The 22,870-nt window shown below is 44.4% G+C and overlaps 2 protein-coding genes across 3 annotated transcripts; one reads left to right on the top strand and one right to left on the bottom strand.

Annotated features, from left to right (window-relative positions):
• Positions 1–49: 49 nt before the first annotated feature.
• LOC142185197 (ER membrane protein complex subunit 3-like) lies at positions 50–2,653 on the top strand. Its single transcript, XM_075260476.1, has 8 exons — positions 50–239; positions 579–636; positions 869–962; positions 1,054–1,158; positions 1,580–1,661; positions 1,732–1,811; positions 2,243–2,325; positions 2,472–2,653. The coding sequence occupies exons 1-8, from the start codon at positions 85–87 to the stop codon at positions 2,562–2,564; spliced, it is 750 nt and encodes a 249-aa protein (XP_075116577.1). The 5' UTR covers positions 50–84; the 3' UTR covers positions 2,565–2,653.
• A 2,335-nt stretch (positions 2,654–4,988) lies between these two features.
• On the bottom strand, positions 4,989–21,006 carry CDK16 (cyclin dependent kinase 16). Of its 2 annotated transcripts, XM_075259540.1 has the most exons (17): positions 20,848–21,006; positions 18,543–18,678; positions 17,437–17,595; positions 14,905–15,035; positions 13,470–13,595; positions 13,316–13,372; positions 12,892–13,006; positions 10,785–10,879; positions 10,399–10,461; positions 8,831–8,954; positions 8,636–8,756; positions 8,317–8,414; positions 7,307–7,412; positions 7,176–7,218; positions 6,473–6,563; positions 6,147–6,218; positions 4,989–6,006 (listed from the first exon to the last, which is right to left on the bottom strand). In XM_075259540.1, the coding sequence occupies exons 2-17, from the start codon at positions 18,667–18,669 to the stop codon at positions 5,966–5,968; spliced, it is 1,569 nt and encodes a 522-aa protein (XP_075115641.1). In that variant the 5' UTR covers positions 18,670–18,678; positions 20,848–21,006; the 3' UTR covers positions 4,989–5,965. The 2 variants fall into 2 exon arrangements, with proteins under 2 accessions (XP_075115641.1, XP_075115642.1); XM_075259541.1 differs by lacking the exon at positions 17,437–17,595.
• Positions 21,007–22,870: the final 1,864 nt, after the last annotated feature.

Raw genomic sequence — 22,870 nt, 5'->3', positions numbered from 1 at the left:
GCAGCGGCGCCGCCATGATTGTTCCTGGCGGAAGTAACGGACCGGAAGTTTTTTGCGTCCTTCCGCTCTGACCTCTCACACAAGATGGCAAGTCCGGAGCTTCTGCTGGACTCCAGTATCCGGCTCTGGGTGGTTTTACCCATCGTGTTTATCACTTTCTTCAGCGGTCTTCTCAGGCACCATGTCACCCGGCTACTACAGGGGGAGAAGAAGACCGAGCTGGAGCCCCTGAGTGACAGGTGTGGCCCCTAAGCTCTGGCTCCTATTACATAGAGCTGCCTGTCCTCTTATAGAACCCTATGTGGCCCCAGATCTCCCTGTTACTGTAACATATGTGGCTCCTCCTCCTGACCTTAAAGTGGCCCCTGAGCTGTCCCTGCCCCTCATACTTGTGGCCCCTGATCTGCGACTCCCTCCCCTATACCTGGGGCACTACACTTGTCATGTGATTAGATGCTTAGTATTCCGGTGATCTGCAGGGACCTCTCCCCTATCCTAGCATCTCGTTCTGTGGCCCCTGGGTCCCCGCTCACAGTTTGCCAGCTTTTACTAACACTTTGTCCTCCTTCCATATTCAGTCAGGTTTTGATCCGAAGCCGAATCCTCAGAGAGAATGGGAAATACATCCCAAAGCAGGTCAGTACCACTGTCATCATCCGGCCCTGATCTGACCCTGGGAAAGCTGGATGGCAACCAATATGACCATCTTTACAACCACAATAGGGGTTGTCACCCAACTTTCCTAGACTCTTGATCTGCACATTGGCCCCTGTGCTGGAGGAGTGGTTTGACCATCCTTGTGCTGGATCTGACCCTGGGTATGTATGTGACCAGTCTTCTCAGTGATCATCTTCTCCACTTTATCCAGTCGTTCCTGATGAGGAAGTTCTACTTCAATGATGCCGAGACTGGCTTCTTCAAGAAAACCAAGAGGAAAGTCATCCAGAAGAACCCCTTGACAGGTAGGTACCAAACACCCCCTGCGTCCTGACTAGAATACACAGCACCTAAACTACAGCACCTCATCCATTTTATCCTTTCACCAATCTCCAGATCCCTCCATGATGACTGAGATGATGAAGGGCAACCTCACTAATGTTCTCCCCATGATCCTCATAGGAGGATGGATCAACTGGGCGTTCTCTGGCTTCCTTACAAGTAAGACTTGCCAAAACCTCTGCTTCTTAAATGCAGATTATAAATTTTAAAACCGTTTTCTAATGTCTTACTCTTACACTGAGATATGATCATGTGAACTTACAAGCTCAAAGCCTGAGGCTGCACTACTGAAAGATTTTGTTACAGAACGTGTTGTCATTCAGACAAATCATCCACATCACTGTACATATGGATGTGGATATTTATTAAAATAATTTGGCATTAGAATCTCTGTAGCGCAGTCTCCGGCTTGAGGCCTGGAACTTTAAATGGTTATATCTCTGCTTTGGAGTAAGATATTAAAAAACTGTTTTCACCTTCTTAATCTACACTAAAGATTAGTTGTTGGGTCTCTCATTAAAGGGCTTCCTTATATGATATATAGGACAGACATGACACTTCTTGAATGTTGTCTTTTCAGCAAAGGTTCCTTTCCCCCTGACTCTGCGGTTCAAGCCCATGTTACAGAGGGGCATTGAGCTTGTGTCTCTTGACGCCTCTTGGTAAGTATTTCTTTTGCTTTATGTACCTGCTGCTTTCTCAACATCAGTTTGACCTGTGGGTTTTTTGTAGGGTCAGCTCTGCCTCCTGGTATTTCCTCAACGTGTTTGGCCTGAGAAGCATGTACACGCTGATACTGGGACAGGACAATGGTGAGCTATGTCTGCCTATAACAATGTTAAACTTTTCTTTTCCCCGGAAAAGTGCCACTCCCGTCTGCAGGTTGTATGTGGTATTGCAGCTCAGCCTCATTCACGTCCATGTAGCTGAACTGCAATACCAGATATAACCCATGTATATCTCTTAGGATTCAATTGGTACATGGTGCGCTCTCTCTCCCTTCGTATAGCTAAATCTTCATGGTCTGAGCTCCCAGATGTCATGTATTTCCCCTGTAAATGTCTACTGCTCCCTCTGGAGAATTGCTTAAATAGCAACTCCCTCCTATAAGATTATTATTTTAGGAATGCTTTACTTTAATGTTTGCAACTTGTGACCCCAGTGGTTGTGAAGCTACAATGTACAGGCTTCTCTCCATCCTTGTTAGGTGAAATTTAACATCTTGGGCTTGTCTTCCTTCCAGCTGCTGACCAGAGCCGTATCATGCAGGACCAGATGACCGGAGCTGCTATGTCCGTACCCCCGGACACCAATAAAGCCTTCAAAGTAAGTGCACCCAGAAATCTGCACAACAATCCAACCACTATTGGCCATTTTGGACTGTCCAAGTCTTGCATGGGCACTAGTCAGAGGAACCAGAAATAATGTCTATAAAATAGACAATATATATTAATATTCTCCATTTTGTGTAGGCTGAGTGGGAAGCCATGGAGATCACAGAGCACCATTGGGCGCTGGAGAACGTGGAGGAAGATCTCGTCTCAAAGGACCTGAATCTGGAGTAGCGTCATCTGTGCAGCCAGAAAGACTTTATCATTTTACACAGTATTTTTCTTAGCGATTGCCAAATTAAAGTCCACTAATAATTATATAACATGATGGCTTTTGGAACTGAATGGGTGACAGGAGCGACAAGCGGAGTGCTGTGGTATAAAGGAGTTCTCCATGAAGGGGGCGGCGTATACCCCTGCTCTAGACATAACAGTATCTGTTTTTACCAACTTTGTTCCTTGAATGAGAAGAGATCTGGAAGGTTTATGGAAAATTCACTATGGTCAAGATAAAACTGGGGTTTCCTTTTAAACTGGGTTATCTACGGAAGTGGGCACTTCTAATAATATGATACTTTGGGTTGAAGGCACATGACCCTACAGCTGTGTATGGTATTAATGGAAAGGGATTTCTGGGGCTTACATATTGATAATCTTTCCTTAGATAGGTCATCAACATGTGATCAGTGGGGTCAGAAACCTGAAACCCCCAACAGGTCAGCTGGTCAAAGGCACTGAAGACCGAGCATCTCTTGGGGCTGTTCTTTGTTGGTAGATCCAGTAGGTGGCGCTACCTCATGTGTTTGTATGAGACAGCACCTGCTGTATGGGAGAGGTATAGTTAGCCTTTACCTCAACCTCAAGATGCAGAGGGTTTGGGTGTGTAAGCTGTAATGGGCTGACAGGTGGAGCAGGACAGTTAACACCCCCAGAGCCAAGGCAGTGCCACCTACTGGATCCACAACATATCTGATTTAATTCACTCCATTCTAGACTCCACTGTGCTTGTTCCCCACTATTTTGAGGACAGGGAACCCCCTTTTAAGGTACACAAGGAGTAGGCAAACTTTAAAGAGACGCTCCAGCACTTCCTACTGTCATGTACGATTCTAATAATGCTACTTTCCTAGTGCCAATCAAGTTATTTGTCCCCATCTTTAGTGTAAAAATCCCTATCTGCAGGCAGTATCTATGGTTAGTACATGTCCCATAATGCTTTCATAAGTAGCTATGGTCGGATCACATCTATCGGAACCTTTTAGGGTACGGTGGGTAATTGATGTAAAAAAAACCCCCAAAAACATCTTGGAATAATATATAAAAATACTGCTTCGGCTTTCTTCATGTTAGGAAATAATGGAAATTTAGTGAATTAATATTTGCCCCTTTTGGCCTTTAGAAGGAGAATCATCTTTGGCAGTGTACCATGCACACAATTTCTAGCTGCTAAAGGACTATACTATCATCAAAGGTCCTTAAGCAATCACAGTGACACACAGTCAAGCACTACACTGGAATTTTGTCTGGTTACTACAGCAATCTGAACCAAAGGTGTAACCTGAAGCTCCTGCCACCCCCCAATTTACCATGTGCTATTATATATTGGTGTGATCTTGTTATAGAGAGGCCTTTGGGCCCCCCTAAAGCTCCAGGGTCAAGAAGTGATTGCTATCCCTGCACCCCTATATTTACCTCACCTCATATGAGCAATACAAAGTAACTTCTTATTTATAAGCTTCAGTGTAGCAGTGCAGACATGTATCTCTGCTTCTGCTTAAGAACCTCTCATTAAAGCATGGTGGCTCAGTGGTTAGCACTGCAGCCTTGCAGCACTAGAGTCCTAGGTTCAAATCCTGCCAAGGGCAACATCTGCAAGGAGTTTGTATGTTCTCCCCGTGTTTGCGTGGGTTTCTTCCCGGTACTCCGGTTTCCAAAGACATACTGATAGGGAATGTAGATTGTGAGCCCTATATGGGACAGTCACTGACAATATCTGTAAAGCGCTGCGGAATATGATGGCGCTATATAAGTAAGCAAAATAAATTATAAAATTCCCCCTGTACTCAGAGCACACCAGCGTCATTGCCGCTCATCGCCCCTTGTTGCATGTTCACTCCCCTTGCATCTTCTGTGTAGCATCTCACGGTCTGTTTGGCATTGAAATCCTGAACATGTGTAGTTGGTTCTGCCAGAACCTGACGTGGCAGAGCTGACAGCGCATGCTTTGTTGGCCATTTTGCAGTGGTCTCTTTTGTAAATCTATGGAGTACTGAGACCACCGCAAAATGGCTCTGCCCAAACCTAAAGTAGCAGAGCTGATTGTGCAACTAGATAAGCAGAAGCATAGTTGTAATTTTCATTAAGGAGAAGACTCCATGTTGCAGAAATTGCTGCTTTTTTTTCGGTCAGTGCCAGGAATAGATTGAGCAGAAGGTAGAAGTATAAGAACTTCCTATATATTTCCCATTCCCTTTGTAGCCATTCTTGGCTTTGGCTCAAAAAAAAAACAAAGCAAAATCTGCAACCAAAAAAAAAAAAAAAAGCTGCGTATCTGCACTGTGGGGCCTCAGCCTAATAATGAATGAGTCACTTTTTAATTTGGCCAGCTTCTTAAGTGTAGCTCCAGCCCCCCGTAAGGATGGCACAGACCAGGCCGAGTTTGGTTGACTGTTTTAATAGTTGTTCATACATCTGATATGTAGCAGGAAGAGGGTTTGGGGCCCTTTCCTTGCTCCTCCCCTGGGTGGCAAACTAAAAGGGATCAGAGTAGGGAAGGGCTGCAGGAGACGACCTGCCATGTATACATTATATATAGTCCACTCATCCTTTCCGTTCTCTACAGAATGCAAAGCTTTGGTACCTGCACGCAGTTTGTAAGGACTCTCATAGGCGAGCCGCCTCTGTAATACTGACTCTCCTGCCTCAGGCCCAGCCCTGCATCGAGATTCCTGAGAAAAGTAAAGTGACTTGACACCACGGCCCACGTCTTACATACCTTCAGCCATTATGACAAAGGGGCAGTGACTTCTAGTATGAGGAAAGCTTTCCCCTACTCACCCCCACCTAAGCCAACTGTAATAAGACCTCCTCACTTTCTACCATATTTTTCCTCCAGCCCCACCATCCTTTCAGAGTAGAGTCCCTCCAGGGCATGGGTCACCCCCATCCTCCTTCCAATGGTCTGTGCCATTTTCGAACCCCAACCAGGAATCTGAAACTTGAGTGAAGTCATCAGCTCTCCTCAGGATCAAGATTTACAGATGGTCACGTCTTGGCCAAATCTTCATGTAGAGAAACTAAACACATCCTAGTACGCCTGGGAGTAGAGTAGGAAGGGCGGGCACACAAGGGAGAGCAAGGAGAGGATGTTCGGCGGGGGCATAACGGTATGACACACGGCGGGAGTGTGGCAAAAAAACAGTCCCCGGAGGAACAGCAGCAGATCAGCACATAGTGTCCACACGGCAACAGGAAAGATAATATGGGTATTGTAGATGCCACATGCTGGCACTGCTTAATGTCCACTTGTCCACCTATTGCAGGCTCAAAGAGCAGTCAAGTCAGACTCTGCCCGGCCTCAGGCTCCTTCAGCTGTAGGGCCACGCACTTGTATCGCAGACCAAACCTCCAAGTGTTCAACCAAGAACCAGGCTGAGCCTACGAGACTGTATGTGAACTGCAGACAGAAAGAAAGTGTCACCGAATACTTATCACAGATGAGGATATGTTACAATTGTATCCAGTGCAATCTGGAGCTCCCCAGTGATTGTGAATGTACAATCCCCTGCCGCAGAGCCCAAATCCTCTGGGACTTACCGGATTCGGTGGCTGGCCTAAGCTTGTTCTCTTCCTCTAGATGTATCTCCTTCAGTGCAAAGATGGAAGTAGCTAGAGGAAGGAAAAGTGCAGAAGATTATTCTCTGGCCTTGTACAGCTTGTCACCCAGCTCACCTGGGGTCCTGAATGGGCCACTGACTGGATAATAAACCATTCAGTGTAAATAGGCAGATGTGAAATTGAGGATACTGGTAAAGCGGTGTAACCTATGGGAGATGGAGTGGTTACCATATTGGGTGTCACCCAGCTTTTACAGGTACTGATACACCTTAGATTGTATGCAGTGGTGTAGAGGATGTACTCACTGTCCGGTAGCTTATGAACCCTTTCACCCAGTTCCTGGAAGTATAAGTGTTTCATGGCTTCCTCTGCGGAGATCCTCCTCCGTCCTTCCAGCTGTGGGGAAATGGAATCCATGAATCAATCTGTGGTGCCAGCAACCTGGCATGAATCCATCAATCAATCTATGGTCTTCAACCTGGGGCTCCCCAGTCGTTGGCAAACTACAACTCCCAGTTTGCCCTGACCACCTACAATAAATCTGCAGTGCCAACTACAGCAGGGGTCAGCACCCTGGGGCTCCCTAGAGGTTGGCACACTACAATTCCCAGTATGCGGTGGTAGCTTGCAACCAATCTACACAAGTTATAAACAGAGGTCACATATTTCAAGCTCTATAGTTGAGAAACTACAACTCCCAGCATGCTCTGACACACTGTAACCCATGTGGACCATCAATTATAAGCAGAGGTCTGTAACCTGGGGCTCTGGCAGATGTAAAACTACAATTCCCAGCATGCCTTGACATTCTACATCCTATCTGGGCACCCACTATGGCGGAGGTCTATAACCTGGGGCTTTCCAGCAGCTGTGGAACTAGCAGTCCACAGCTGACCTGCAGCACTATCTATAGTAGTGATCTGCAACCTGAGGTTTTCCAAAGATTGTGAAACTACAAGTCCCAGCATGCTTTGATATCAGATGGCTTCAATAAAGGTACGGACTTACCTGAAGGAATTTGGAGAGAAGGTTGGCTCCATCTGTATCCAGCCTGTTGAAGACAAAGCATTGAGTTAGGGGAACCGGCAGATAAGCAGGTGGTGGAGGGCAAGGGTCAGGGCGGCGGTGGTGCCCCATACCTGGCGGCGTGTTTCTGGATAGGGTCTGGATAATATTTGGGGTAGTTGCAGGATTTAAATTCTTCATTCGATAAGATCCCGGGCCACGTCTCTTCAGTGGGTGTTCCTAAAAGGAGATGAAACCGAGTGAAATTCCTTTAATCCAGCAATCCGATAATCCAGCAAATACAAGGACTATCCCAAATTATGCTCAGATTTCACATAGACTTAAAGGGGTTGTCCATAAATTGCAGAGGTGGGGGTAAAACAAAACCAAAAGGCATGGTCACTTGTCCAAAACACTACATTGTGCGGTCTGGGACCCCTTACCCCCATGTTCTGGGCCAGAAGGGGGAGGCTCACATGACCTCTGGTAAGGAACCAAGTGATGTCACAACTTCCTCTCCAACGACTGCTGAGGCTATTGATACGTCTCAGTGGTGATGTGATGTAAGCCTATCCACATCCAGCCCGATAGGGGTTTGGGATTGCAAAATCTAGCACTAGTGACAGGCGAATAGCTGTAATTCCTGGACAACCCCTTTAATGTGGTAGATTCAGACTCTCTAAACTGTCCATAGCAACCAATCACAGTGCAGCTTTCATTCTGTATTCTGCTCCTGAAAAATGAAAGCTGTGTTGTCATTAGTTGCCATGTGCGACCTCAGACCTCAGTCTTATTGTAGGTGAAGGGGATATTGTCACTCCTTAGGGAGAGATCACCATATAGGTGTGTGGAGGCTTATTAAGCCATTTGTGCTCCACTGTGAGGGATCATGGGAAGAATATGCAAATCTGTCTCTCATGATGTTAATATAGGGAGACAGTACTCCTATCAGTACGTCTTTGTAGAATGGGAGGAAATCCACGCAAACACGGGGAGAATATACAAACTCCTGATGCTGTTCCTGGCAGAATTCAAACCCAGGACTCCAGTACTGCAAGGCTGCAGTGCTAACTACTGAGTCAACGTGTCGCCACCCGTCCCCTCCATTTATCATGGCATCATATGATCCTGTTGTGATAATTACCGAGTATCCGAAAAATAAAGTGCAGCTGTTCCTCCACAGTGGATCCTGGGAAAAGCGGTCGCCCTGTGACCATCTCATAAAAGATGCAGCCGACGCCCCTAGAGAAGAAGAGAAAGTGGTTATGGGGCACCCCTTGAAGAACACTACCATGTTAGAAATTGGCTTATAACATGGAGCAATAACGTGCCAGACTGGAAGTTTAGTGTCCCATTATGCATGCAGTCTCACAGACACAAAGAGGATCTGCAGCTGCATCTCCCTCCTCCCCAACAGCAAGAAAACCTCTCATCTACTGTCACCTAGTGCTCAGGTCACTTACCACATGTCTATCTGGGTGGAGTATTCTGTGGACCCCAGAAGGATATCTGGTGGTCGGTACCACAAAGTCACCACTTCATTGGAGTAGGTTTTTGTGGGGATAGATTTGGCGCGGGCCAGACCTGGAAAGACACATGACATCAGTCTTGCATCCAGGGGTCTCATTCTTGCAGGGGTCTTATCGGGCCTCACTTACCAAAGTCAGCGAGCTTCAGCTCCCCCTTCTCGTTGATCAGAAGGTTCTGCGGCTTAAGGTCTCGGTGCAGAACCTTACGCCGGTGACAGTACGACAGTCCCCGAAGAAGCTGGAAAAGAAAGAGCTGGAAAAAGAGATGACAAGGTTACTTAAAGGGAATGTAATAAGAACATCCTTTAATAGTTCCACCATGGGGAAATTCAGTGTACTACAGCAGCATGGATAATACATGTGTCACAATTTATTAAAACCTGAAGTGATATGTATAACTTTTATTTTCTGATTATAAATGTATTTTATTCTATTTTCTGTACATGATTATGGGGACGGCCATCTTGTCTGAGCTCCTCCTCTGCTCTGTTAACAGCATTTAGTGATATGCTTTACAGCAGTCTCATTGAGGTCTATGGGAGAGTTTTCTGGACATGGGCTGTGCAGGGAGAAGAAGATGAGCGGTGACATAACCTATTCTCAGTAGTGAGGTAATGATGAAAAAGTGGTGTTATCTATAGAGGTGTTAACTTTTATTGTAATCCGGTCTGTGATGGAAATGAGGTGACTGTTGCAAAGAAAAACTCTACAGAATGGGCAAGTGTCAGCCTAGTATTATGCTTAATCATCAGAGTTAAAATTGCATAATTTTTTTTGTATAGATAGGACATGGAAATTAAAAAAAATACATATATAATTATTAAAAATTCTGATTGAACAAACTTTAAAAAAAAAGGCCATTTTTTTTGTTTTTTCTTAATTCCGATTAAAGGAAAACACACAGACGTAAAGGGGTATTCCTATGACGCTTGTTCACCAACCAGCAGGCTGTTGTGCTCTATTCACTTCCTACTTTTCTTGGCAAATTGGTGGGCGGGGTTTCACTTGCACGGGATTGGTTGTAAATGAATTACCACAGTGTGAAGCTGATGTAGCAGAGCTGGATTTGAGTCAGTTTGCATTACATACAGAGGTAACGGACTCCCTATCTCAGCCCTTATCAGCCAAATTCAATTAAACCGACTGATAAGAGCTCAGAAATCGGAGGTCTCACCTCCCCTATCTGAGAAGCTCCTCAGATACAAACAGCTCAGAGCTGCTCCCAACCCCTCCCTCCCTCCCTGAGAGCATGCACCTACATCACTTCACAAATGAACAGATAATTCCAAGGGCCATAGAAACGAAGTGTAAACAATGAAGTGAATAAATTAAGATAGAGGCCAAACAAAGCAGTTTTGATAAAGCAATGCATTTAGGAAAAGTCTTAAATTCACATAAACTAGCAGTACACATAGGATCCTTGTGATGGGACAATCCCTTTAAGCACTGATAAAAGAGAGGGAAGAGAGTGATCCTTAAAGGAAAGACCCACTGAGCTGTGAACCTGCAGCTGCATAAGCCAATGTCAGAGCAAGCAGGTCTTAAAAATTAGAACAGCAATGCAGATATTACCCACTGGGTGGAGCTTAACTGTGTGCTCCGCCCAACTGACACCTGCATAGCCAGCGGTAATTCACATCTGGCTGCTAAAAATATAGCTTATTGGTTCCCATAGGCAATGAGGCCACCATGCTCACCTTGACGTTGTGAAGGTTTATTAGGTTCCCACAATCGTCCAGATACTGTTTTAAATCTTTATCCTAATTGAAGAGAAAAAGAAAAAATCAACATGGCGATCACATGATCATGAAGGGTATGTATACTTTGGCATTCAGTTTTATTGCATCTAGCATAAAAAGTAAAGCAACTTTGCAAGTCTTCATTAAAAATTTTCTATGATTTTGTGTATACAGCCACTATGCAGACATATGTGTCTCCATGGGTACAGACTACAAACACTGTTCAGTCTGAGCCCACAGTGTCACGCCGTGCTCCTCTTTTTCTTGATTTTAGCTGTAGAAGAGTAGTCTCCACATAGCCCTCTATCAAGATTACAGAATATACTCCATTTCCAAAAACTCACCAGATACTCGAAGACGAGAGTCAGGGTCCTCTCCGTGTGGATAATATCGTGCAGAGTTACAATATTTGCATGTTTCAAGTCCTTTAGAAGGGATACTAAGACAACAGAAGTAGAGGATCAATCACCAAGGGCTGAAAATAATCCCTGTCAATGAGAGTTTGTCACAGCCCCGTCCTGGCATTACTGGCATCATTGGAAGGTGATGTACGGAGATGTAATCATGGGGTAACTAACAGGGTAGGGGACAGAGCAGCTGCTATGGAAAGGAGTTTGACTCCATTCTGTGTTTTTTTCTGTGGATCCCAACAGATACCCCTACTGTGACATCACTGTGTATATTATCCCTGTCCTGTGACATCATTGTGTAAATTATCCCCGTACTGTGACGTCACTGTGCATATTAATATCCCTGTGCTGTGACATCACTGTGTGTATTATCCCTGTACTGTGACATCACTGTGTGTATTATCCCTATACTGTGACATCACTGTGTATATTATCCCTGTACTGTGACATCACTGTGTGTATTATCCCTGTACTGTGACATCACTGTGTGTATTATCCATGTATTGTGACATCACTGTGTATATTATCCCTGTACTGTGACATCACTGTGTGTATTATCCCTGTACTGTGACATCACTGTGTGTATTATCCCTGTACTGTGACATCACTGTGTATATTATCTCTGTACTGTGACATCACTGTGTGTATTATCCCTGTACTGTGACATCACTGCGTGTATTATCTCCTGTACTGTGACATCACTGTGTATATTATCCCTGTACTGTGACATCATTATGTAAATTATCCCCGTACTGTGACGTCACTGTGCATATTATTATCCCTGTACTGTGACATCACTGTGTGTATTATCTCTGTACTGTGACATCACTGTGTGTATTATCTCTGTACTGTGACATCACTGTGTGTATTATCCTGTACTGTGACATCACTGTGTGTACTATTCCTGTGCTGTGACATCACTGTGTGTATTATCCCTGTACTGTGACATCACTGTGTGTATTATCCATGTATTGTGACATCACTCTGTGTATTATCCCTGTACTGTGACATCACTGTGTGTATTATCCCTGTACTGTGACATCACTGTGTGTATTATCCCTATACTGTGACATCACTGTGTATATTATCCCTATACTGTGACATCACTGTGTATATTATCTCTGTACTGTGACATCACTGTGTATATTATCCCTGTATTGTGACATCACTGTGTATTATTATCTCTGTATTGTGACATCACTGTGTATATTATCCCTGTATTGTGACATCACTGTGTATTATTATCTCTGTACTGTGACATCACTGTGTATATTATCCCTGTATTGTAACATCACTTTGTATATTATCCCTGTACTGTGACATCACTGTGTGTATTATCTCCTGTACTGTGACATCACTATGTGTATTATTATCCCTGTACTGTGACATCACTGTGTATATTATCCCTGTATTGTGACATCACTTTGTATATTATCTCTGTACTGTGACATCACTGTGTGTATTATCCCTGTACTGTGACATCACTGTGTGTAATGTTATCCATGCACTGTGACATCACTGTGTGTATTATTATCTCTGTACTGTGACATCAGTGTGTGTATTATCCCTGTACTGTGACATCACTGTGTGTATTATCCCTGTACTGTGACATCACTGTGTTTATTATCCCTGTACTGTGACATAACTGTGTGTATGATTATCCTTGCACCGTGACATAATTCTGTCTATTATTCTCTTTGTACTGTAACATCATTGTGTCTCTTATAATGTCTGTACTGTGACATCATCGTGTCTATTATTATCTCTGTACTATGACATCACTGTGTCTATTGCCATCCTGGTTCTGATGTCGTTTTATATATCGGAGGGGTTTCTCTCTCTCTCTGTCTTCATTCAATGACTTCCATGTTACAGGGGTACTTTCTCCTTAGGAGGTAATAATTATGGCACCTTCTTAGGTATACGTCACCTTTAGTACTTCCTTCCAGCAACACCATGTTAAGGTGGGCTGGAGCTGTACAGATCTGACACATCCAATGGCACAGACCTGCAAGTCTATAGCTTTGTCATTGGTACTTACCTTCCCGAATGGCTGTACATGGTGCACCTTCTTCGTGCTCCAGACGAATCTCCTTAAGAGCCACCAGATTCTCTGTCAGCTTACTCCGACCCTTGTAAACAGTAGCATAAGTACCCTGTAATACAAAGAAAATTGGGACATAGTTAAAGGGACATAGAATCTACAAGGGTAAAGAGAGCCCATGTTTTTCAATTGTTATACAACCCCTTTCACTACACTTTGTTGTTCCCTGTTATCAGCCACTTTATGCCGTAGAGAAGCTGACTGATATCAGCAAAGCCCTCATAGGGTGCCGATGAAATAACATACTCAGATATTGTAAAGAATTACAAAAACAGGGCTACTCTCTTCCAAAACAGCGCCCCACTTATCCACCAGTTGTGTGTGGTATTGCAGCTCAGGCTCTTTCACTCTCTTTACTTACCTCTCCCAGTTTGTCTAATTTGACATAGGTTTCCAATTTCCCAAAACCAATCTCTGACTGCAAGGAAAATTGAAAATCCAAAAATCAGTATGGGTGTAGGGTGGGGTCATAAATATGGATTGGCGGAGGTTTGACAAGGCTTTGGGACACTCACCAGAGAGACTCTTCTCAGTCGTCTGCTTAAAGGCTTATCAAATGGTGGGCTACTCAGAGCCAGTTTCTCAAGGTAGCCCTCAGGAAGACGGATATCAGCTGGGAGGGACAGCCGCTTATTTACATCCTAGGGAAGGGAAACAAATATAGACTTAAAGAGACCCTTCACTACATCCATAAACTTGGGCTATGTTCATCCTTTAATAGGTGCTGCTTCACCGATTCCAGCACAGTTGAATTTTTTTCTCTAGCTCCACCATACTGTTAGTTTAGGCACCTAATATAACTAGATTCCCTAATGTCATGTGGGTGGCCTTACCTGCCGCTGCCTGAAACCACCCACATACCGTATCAAGCACCAAAACCAACAGCAATGACTGCTCAGGAAGGGTGTGAACCAGATCAAAAATTCCAACTGCAACGGGATCAGTAGAGAGGCCTCTGTTAAAGGGGGTCTATCTGCAAAATGAGTCCCACATATGTGTGAGTAGCCTTTAAAAAGGCTATTCAGGCATCGCAAATGTTATTTTAAACCTCCTCCCATTTTAAAATAAAACCCATAAAAACATATATGTAAATCATACCTATCGTGCACGATGGGCGGTCCACCACGGTCCGACGTCATCTTGCTGTCATGCCTTCCTCTTCTTTCTTCTTCCAGTGACGCCCTCCTGTCCTCGCTCTTCCCCGCCTTCATCTTTTCTTCCGAAAGAAAGTTCACGAGCGTAATGCGCATGCGCAGTACGCTCGCGTAGTTCTAAGGGGTACTTAGAACTACAACAAAAATGGGCCGGAGGTAGCTATACTGCGCGCATGCGCAGGATTTGAACACGACCCGCCGGAAGAACAGAAAATGAAGGCGGGGAAGAGCCAGGAGGACGTCGCTGGAAGAAGAAAGAAGAGGAAGGCGTGACAGAAAGATGACGTCGGACCATGGAGGACTGCCCACCGTGCATGATAGGTATAATTTACAAATACTTTTTTATGGTTTTATTTTAAAATGGGGGAAGGTTTAAAATAACATTTTAAGGCTACTCACACATATGTGGGGCTCTATCAGCATAATTTTGCTGATAGAGCCCCTTTAAAGGATGAAAAGAGATGGAGTGGCGGAGGTGGTGAAAGGTCCTTCTTAAAGGGGTATTTAATCTAGGAGCACTTGTGGAATGGAATGGGCAGGGGACAACCTTCTGATACACAAATGTCCACATTCTGATTTTTAGTAGAGGTTGGGAGGCAAATAATAATAATCACAGATCTGTCAAAGGTAAATGTAGATGTTCTTCAGTTTGGCCACCCCTAGAATTAGCATCAGAGTCAGTGTAAGAATGTTCCATATATGATTTCTGTTACGGCAGCCATATTGGTTGTCAATGAGGCTTCCAAGAAAGATAACTAAGACATGACTAGTACGATAAAGATGACAGCATGTGTACCTCAGTGGATATTTTCCGTGCAGCGTTGTTTCTCATCCTAACCCGAACTGGTGACTGAACTTCATCAGAAGACCCAGAGGCTTGATCGCTCTCCCCGTCAGAGCCCATTTTCAGGTCTTCGTGTACAATCTCTGGACAAAGGGAGCAGATTTGTCACAAATAGGCAAGCTGGAGCTCTGAAAAACTAGCCAAGCTGAAGGGTAACAAAATTTGGTCAGCTAGAACGCTATATTTGAAAGTGGAGTTCCCCTTTAAACCTGGTGCCGCAAATCAAGCAATCTGTTGTCGTTTGAGGGGGTCTGAAATAATGAGAACGTCCAAAAAAGTGATCACAAAGCTAGAGGGATGCGAGAGGATGAAAAACAAATGAATCTATGTGAGTGATGCATTATGTTATGATCGGGAGATGTAATATGGCAACAGAGTGCAGAGTAATGGTAACCACACAACCACACTGCAGGGTGCAAAGAGCAATGGCAAACACACTGTAGGGGGCGTAGTGCAATGGTAACCACACTGCAGGGAGCATAGTACAATTGTAACCACACTGCAGGGAGCGTAGAGCTATGGTAACCACAATGCAGGGAGTGTAGTGCAATAGTAAGTACACTGCAGGGAGCATAATACAATAGTAAGCACAGCAGGGATCGTACAGCAATGAAAAGCACACTGCAGGGAGCATAGTGCAATGGTAACCACAATGTAGGGAGCATAGTGCAATGGTAACTATACTTCAGGGAACATAGAACAATGGTAACCACAAAGCAGGGAGCGTAGTGCAATGGTAACTACACTGCAGCGAGCATATAATACAATAGTAAGCACACAGCAGGGCGCGTACAGCAATGAAAAGCACACTGCAGGGAGCATAGTGCAATGGTAACCACATTGCAGGGAGCATAGTGTAATGGTAACTACACTGCAGGGAGCATAGAGCAATGCCAACTACACTGCAGAGAGTGTAGAGCAATGGTAACCACAATACAGGGAGCAAAGTGCAATAGTAAGCACAATGCAGGGAGCATAGTGCAATGGTAACCACATTGCAGGGAGCATAGTGTAATGGTAACTACACTGCAGGGAGCATAGAGCAATGCCAACTACACTGCAGAGAGTGTAGAGCAATGGTAACCACAATACAGGGAGCACAGTGCAATGGTAACCACAATACAGGGAGCAAAGTGCAATAGTAAGCACAATGCAGGGAGCAAAGTGCAATGGTAACCACAATGCAGGGAGCGTACAGCACTGGTAACTACACTGCAGGGAGCATAGTGCAATGGTAACCACACTGCAGGGAGCATAGTTCAATGGTAATTACACTGCAGGGAGCATTGTACAATGGTAACCACACTGCAGGGAGCATAGAGCAATGTTAACCTCAACGTTGGGAATATAGAGCAATGGTATCCACACTTCAGGGAGAGGAGAGAAATGGTAACCACACTGCAGGGAGCATAGTGCAATGGTAACCACACTGCAGGGGGCATAGTGCAATGGTACAGTAACTACACTGCAGGGAGCATAGAGCAATGTTAACCTCAACGTTGGGAATATAGGGCAATGGTAACCACACTGCAGGGAGCATAGAGCAATGGTAACCACACTGAAGGAGAGGAGAGAAATGGTAACCACATTCCAGGGAGCATAGCGCAATGGTAACCGCACTGCAGGGAGCGTAGCACAATGATAACCACACAGCAGGGAGCGTATTGTAAGCCCAATCACAAATCAAGTTATTAGCAATGACGGGCACTGGAGGTATCATAGAAGGTGCTCAGTGCAGGGGCCGGCAGGGGGGCAACTACCAGCCCTTTACAGGACAGAGAGTGACCTCATAGACTGTGTTAATAGCAGCAGGACCCAAAAGACACCATACGGGGGGAGTGAAAATGAATGACCAAATATTCAGATATCAGTCTACAGCAGCTTGCTGACAGTTTCCAGGAACCAACATGATTTTTCTGTCTTAACATTTTTTTGATACTCGACATTTTTATTACTTACAAGTGGTCAATGCCAATATGGCTGCTGCAAGCTACTGTACTTGTTCCTTCAATGACAATCCATTGCCAAATTACCGTATATGATATTTCATCCAATGGCGGATGCACACATGAGACGGAGGAGAGGGGGCAGGGAGCTTCTGGATAACTGAATATATATAGTTAGTGACTACACTAAAACACTGGAACAAACCCTCTGCTGTGTGAAGGTAGGAATGGCCAAGGCAGATTTCCGTCCCAATATACTTTATCAGCACTGATACACTGTAACAAACTATCAGGAGAGATTTGTCCTGTTGATGTGTATGTACTGGATTCAATTGTAACAAACTCTCCGCTGTGAGCAGTATGAGACCTGTACAGGCAGCGAATTCACAGACAACAAGCAGAGTTGAGGACCATCTCAGGAGGACGCACACACCTTGGTGTGCACAAGCAAACATTGACACATGACCTGGAGGTGTACACCGGCAGGGCCTGCGGTGGTGGTTTTGCACGCTCGGTCTGCTGGTGCACACACACATACCTAGTCGGCTGCTCCGGTTCAGGTAAGAGCTGAGGCTCCGGCAGACGGCACTGTGCGGCCGGGGGATGGGCGGCTTTTGGAAGGAGCTGGCGGTGTAGTGGTGCAGGAAGGATTGCATGCTGTGGGACGAAAGGCTTCTCCCATTTCGGACGATGGGCTCTGAGGGGGGAGGGGGTCAGGACAACAGGTAGGGTAGAAGGCAGGGCAAGAATGGGCAGAAATCCAGAACAAGAACCACACGAAGATGGGGTGGGGGACAAGACAGATGGAAACCAGAAGGATGCATGGATGATGGTAAGGAAGCCATGACAAAAAACACAAGAGAAAGGAGGAAGATGGGTGTGGGGGGGAGGACAAAATGGAAATGACAAATTTAGGGGGAAAGAAGGTGCCAGAGAAGAAGGGAAAAGACAGCAAGGGAAGAATAAATTAACGTAAAAAAGAAAATAAATCATACAAATTCAACAAAAAGGAACATAAAGTAAAAAAGCCAAAAAGAAAATTCCCTGATTTCACCCCAAAAACCAGCAGCATGCAAAGCGGACACTCACCAGTGAGACTTCCAGTAAGAAATGTGTGAGATCTACCTCCAAGGTGCCACAGCCCCTCACCTACCTGACGCAAGTTTCATCACACGGTGATAGCCTGCCTAGCGGATGATTTTCTTATCGAGCTTCCTTCCCAGTCTGGGCACTCTTATTCTCCCCACTAAGAAAAAGACCACAAGGTTCCCCAAGCCAACCCATGGTCCAGATGGCTGGAAGACAAGCTCAAGAAAGTGCCTAGGCCCAAATCAATTACTGGACCCAAGAACTACCTTTGCCTCCAGTAGACTATTGGACCAATAAACAGTCCTGAGAAGAGATTGGTCAACTAGATGGTGAACCTAATGACTTATCTTTATATATCAGAGGAGACCATGGTAGCATAGTTGTCTACACATCTCTCTCCTGTTCTGAGGTTCTCAACAAACATCTCAATTTTCCAGGATCTTTCAGTCACGTGATGGTGGACATACTCACAGCAGTAAACGAACACAGTTGGCACCTCCCATACACTCAGCCAGGTGAGTTCCATCCTCTCCTCTACTTGGTGGTGGTACTTACCATTATCACTGCTGCCATTGTCTTCCATGGTGATCTGCTCTGCGTGGTCTCCGGGGCTTTTTTCTGTGGTCCTTCCACCCCGGAGAGTCATAGAAAGCTGCCTCTTGATTTTCTTCATCCGGTCCATGGCTGCCAGCTAAAAGTGAAGAATATAAGTTATCCTCCAAATGAAGAACTTTGTGGTCCTTCACGCTACATTCAATCCACAAGTACCAGTAATGCTCGGAAGTGCTTCATGCTAGACATTTTGGAAAGTTTTGCCACTAACTGGTATTGGTGTTCTCAATGCCAGTTTGATTTGACCTGGTCACTTCAATGTATGTCTCATGTCTTCCATTAAACATATTCTATACAGTAATTGCTTTATCCCTTGCATCCAAAGTAGACCACAAACCTACCCCACTAGGATGTGGACATCACAGGAAAGTCCCTACTTCTGATATGAAATATAGCAGCAATAGAGAACTGGTGCTCTATCCCCAACAAAGTTATGGATATAACAGTACAAGACATAACCAAGGAAGACCAGAGTTTCGAAACATAGACAATCTCAAGAGCCTTCATGATGGTGATTGATGTATGGACATTCCACCACATTTCAGCTTTAAAACCAGAAAAAAACCATTGATATGAAACCTTTCCATCAGAAGATCCAGAGGTCAAAACCCTGCAGTTACCTCTCCATTCATCAATCAGCGCAAGGTCTATGTCCATTAATAATCTTGCAAGGATTGGTTATTGGGAAGATCTTTAGTAATAAGTCACGTATACTTGGGATTGGTTCTAGCAGTGAAGTCAAGTCTCTCCGTTGAGCCACACTTCTATTAGGGTAGTGATACCTCTGCTATGGTCCCCGTTCACTTCTACAGGGTGCAGCTGACCCTTGGCTTGGTGCTCTCATTGTAGCCTCATCATTTAACTCCCCGTTTTCTCTATGGTTATGACTATCAGTTGCTCGAGTGGAGGAATTGCCTCCTCTGCCTTATGTTCAGAGAAGAAATATCTACCTAGATGTGCGAGCACAGCTCATAAAGCCATATGTTCTGTTGCAATCAGATCCTTATTTCTATGCATTTTTAATGATTCTTTAAAGTAGGCAGAGACATAGAACATAAAAACAACGCAAAGGATCTGCAAACTGTATAGAGAAGGATGGTGCGGGATATGGGGAGTGGTGACGTAGAAATTCAGGGCATAGGAGATAGTAGGCAGGGAATATACGGGTTGGATTTCTGGTGGGATGACTGACAGGTAGTCACCATCATGTTGGACAGAAGTTCCTAGGGCCCACCAAACAGATAAAATTATTCGAGGGGCCCAACCTCTAAGAAATAGACTATAGTACCCTTAAAATAACCTTATAGTACCTCTTCTGCTGGACTATTATTGTGGTAGAGGCTGGGTCCACTGGATGATCCTCTGATACCCTGGTGGGCCAGTCCAACACTGGTCCTAGGGGTCTAGATTGAACGAATAGGTGACCATGTAGTATATAGTAGTGCAGAGTCTGCCAGAATGAGAGCTTTTCTATGGAGCTGCTGCCCTTTAAGAGAAGGGGGTTCTGAGGGGACAAGCTCTGTAAAGAGAGTCTCCTTTTTGGATATACTCCAGGATGGTGTGAACATAGCCTTTAAGATGAGGGTTTCCATGTAGACTACCCACCCCTGGTCTCTAACTGACAGGACTGGTCATGCGTCCTCCATACTGTATCTACCCCCACATGGGGCATAAATGAAGGGGCATCTTGTAGAGGCTAAGAACAGTCACCGACATACAGTGCAGGACGGGGTCTAGGGCCAAATGTTAGATTCATGAGCACATTGGACAATCCCATAACTATCATACATGATGTCACCTTTATCTAGCAGAGGGCTCCGATAACTTCACGTCCCACCATGACAGGTACAGCCGTCACGCAGCCTGTCATTCTAGTAACGTCACTACATCCTCTCTGCTATTCCTATTCATAGACACAAACCTATCACAACCATAGTGTTGGGAAAAAGCAGTCACCGGCACTTAATTTAACCCCGTCCCTCCCAGCATCTCTCATCACCCCCCCATTTAGCGTCTGTCCCTGTAACCTAATCCTCCCCTCGGCTATTCCTATACACCCGCCATGGTTCAGCCCCAGGGCTCAGCTATTCCTGTATCCACATCACACGTCTACAACATCCTAATCCTCAGCTCTCCTGCAATCCTTCCCCCACAATGCATTGCTCTTGTTGTTTGCAAGGGAATGGCTGCAGCCCAGCTCCTGACCCACCCCGGCCTGGTGCATGCAGCATGCGGGGCCCCTGCTCACCCTGTGTCTGGAGGGCAGAGAGTCAGGGACATGAAGCAAGCAGTCAATGACATAGAGCAGGCCTGGCCAGGTCCCTGTAATCCTCAGCCATTGTTCCTGTGCAGTCCTCCCCCTCCTGCTGCCTCCTCCTGGCCATCTCTCCTCCTCCTCCAGCCCCTCTCTCTCCTCCTCTTCCTGTGCCCCCTCCTTGTGCTAAATCCAGAGCCACCCACTGACACATTGTGACAAGCTCCATGCAATGTGACAGCCTGCAGGCGATGGAAAGAATAGAAACCATTGCAATCAGCTGGATACAATGTAACAAACGTCACACGGAGGAATACGAGGCGAAATACTGCATATAATGGGATCAACTAGATACAATGTAACAAATCTCATATAGTAGAATACACGGCGAAATATTGCATATAAGGGAATCAACTGGATAAAATGTAACAAATCTCATACAGTGTAAAGACCTATATACAAAACAAAATACTGCAGATAATACAATCAGCTGGATACAATGTAACAAACCTCATATAGTGTAAAAACCTATATACAAAGCCAAATACTGCATATAATACAATCAGCTGGATACAATGTAACAAACCTCATACAGTGTAAAGACCTATATACAAAGCAAAATACTGCATATAATGGAATCAACTGGATATAATGTAACAAGCATCATACAGTGTAACAGCCTACTGTATATACAAAGCCAAGTACTATATATAATGGGATCAACTGGATATAATGTAACAAACCTCATACAGTGTAAAAACCTATATACAAAGCCAAATACTGTATATAAAGGAATCAACTGGATATAATGTAACAAACCTCATACAGTGTAACAACCTGTATACAAAGCCAAATACTGCATATAATGCAATCAGCTGGATATAATGTATCAAACCTCATACAGTGTAACAACCTATATACAAAGCCAAATACTGTATATAATGGAATCAACTGAATATAATGAAATAAACCTCATACAGTGTAATGACCTATATACAAAGCCAAACACAGCATATAAAGGAATCAACTGAATACAATGTAACAAACCTCATATGATGTAACATCCTACATGTAAACCAAAATACTGCATATATGCAATCAACTGGATACAATGTAATACACCTCATACAATAGAACAGCCTACAAGCAGAGCAATATACTGCATATAATGGAATTAACTAGATATAATACTATAATGTGACAAACTTATATACTGCATAACCACAATCTAAACATGTACAATGTAACAAAACTTATACAGTGGGACAGTCTATATACAAAGAAGAATACTGGATATCATAGAATCAACTGGATACAATGTAACACATGCACATATAGTCCAAAGACTAGAGAATGAATATTGTAAGCCCTACATGGGACAGTGAGTGGCAATGTAAAGCGCTGCAGAATATGATGGCGCTATATAAGTAAGCATAGTAAATAAATATAGTCTAACAACCCGCATACAAGACAATCTCATGCACAACAACCTACATACAAGGTAAAATACTGCATACAGTGTAATAAACTGTTCCAAACTTTATCGTAAGATTTCTGTATATAATGTAATAGCCTGGATACAAATGTAACAATTCACTTTTATTTTCCTCACTTACATATTCCACTGCACTTTACAGACATTGTCACTCACTGTCCCAGGTAGGGCTCACAGTGTAAGTCTTTGGAGTGTGGGAGGAAACCCACGCAAACACGGGGAGAACATACAAGCTCACAGATGTCGTCCATGGCTGGATTCAACCCAGAACTCCAGCACTGGAAGACAAGACAGCGAACTACTGAGCCAATGTAAGAAATCTTTACTGAGACATGTAATGAGCTGCATAGAGTGTTTCTACATGTATATAATGTAACTATCTGTATACAAGTCATCATTCTCTCTGCAGCAGTTTTCTGGCATACAGGGATGACATTGATGCACATGTTTGGTGAAAGACCCTTTCATGCACCACAGATGTCATGGCTGATTTATTATAACTCACCCCAGTCCCTCCATAGA

The sequence above is a fragment of the Leptodactylus fuscus genome, chromosome 11 (genome assembly GCF_031893055.1).
Source record: "Leptodactylus fuscus isolate aLepFus1 chromosome 11, aLepFus1.hap2, whole genome shotgun sequence".
Classification (NCBI taxonomy): domain Eukaryota; kingdom Metazoa; phylum Chordata; class Amphibia; order Anura; family Leptodactylidae; genus Leptodactylus; species Leptodactylus fuscus.
Note: the sequence above shows the minus strand (reverse complement) of the source record. Positions and strands in the feature narration are given on the sequence as shown.

Excerpts from the sequence above, each read along its gene's own strand:
- LOC142185197 (XM_075260476.1), top strand. The coding sequence starts at position 85 with ATGGCAAGTCCGGAGCTTCTGCTGGACTCCAGTATCCGGCTCTGGGTG. Across the intron at positions 240-578 it reads CTGGAGCCCCTGAGTGACAG|TCAGGTTTTGATCCGAAGCC; the intron begins GTGTGGCCCCTA and ends TTCCATATTCAG. Across the intron at positions 1,812-2,242 it reads GATACTGGGACAGGACAATG|CTGCTGACCAGAGCCGTATC; the intron begins GTGAGCTATGTC and ends TCTTCCTTCCAG.
- CDK16 (XM_075259540.1), bottom strand. The coding sequence starts at position 18,669 with ATGGACCGGATGAAGAAAATCAAGAGGCAGCTTTCTATGACTCTCCGG. Across the intron at positions 10,880-12,891 it reads ATGTACAGCCATTCGGGAAG|TATCCCTTCTAAAGGACTTG; the intron begins GTAAGTACCAAT and ends CTGTTGTCTTAG. Across the intron at positions 8,757-8,830 it reads GCTGAAGCTCGCTGACTTTG|GTCTGGCCCGCGCCAAATCT; the intron begins GTAAGTGAGGCC and ends GTGTCTTTCCAG.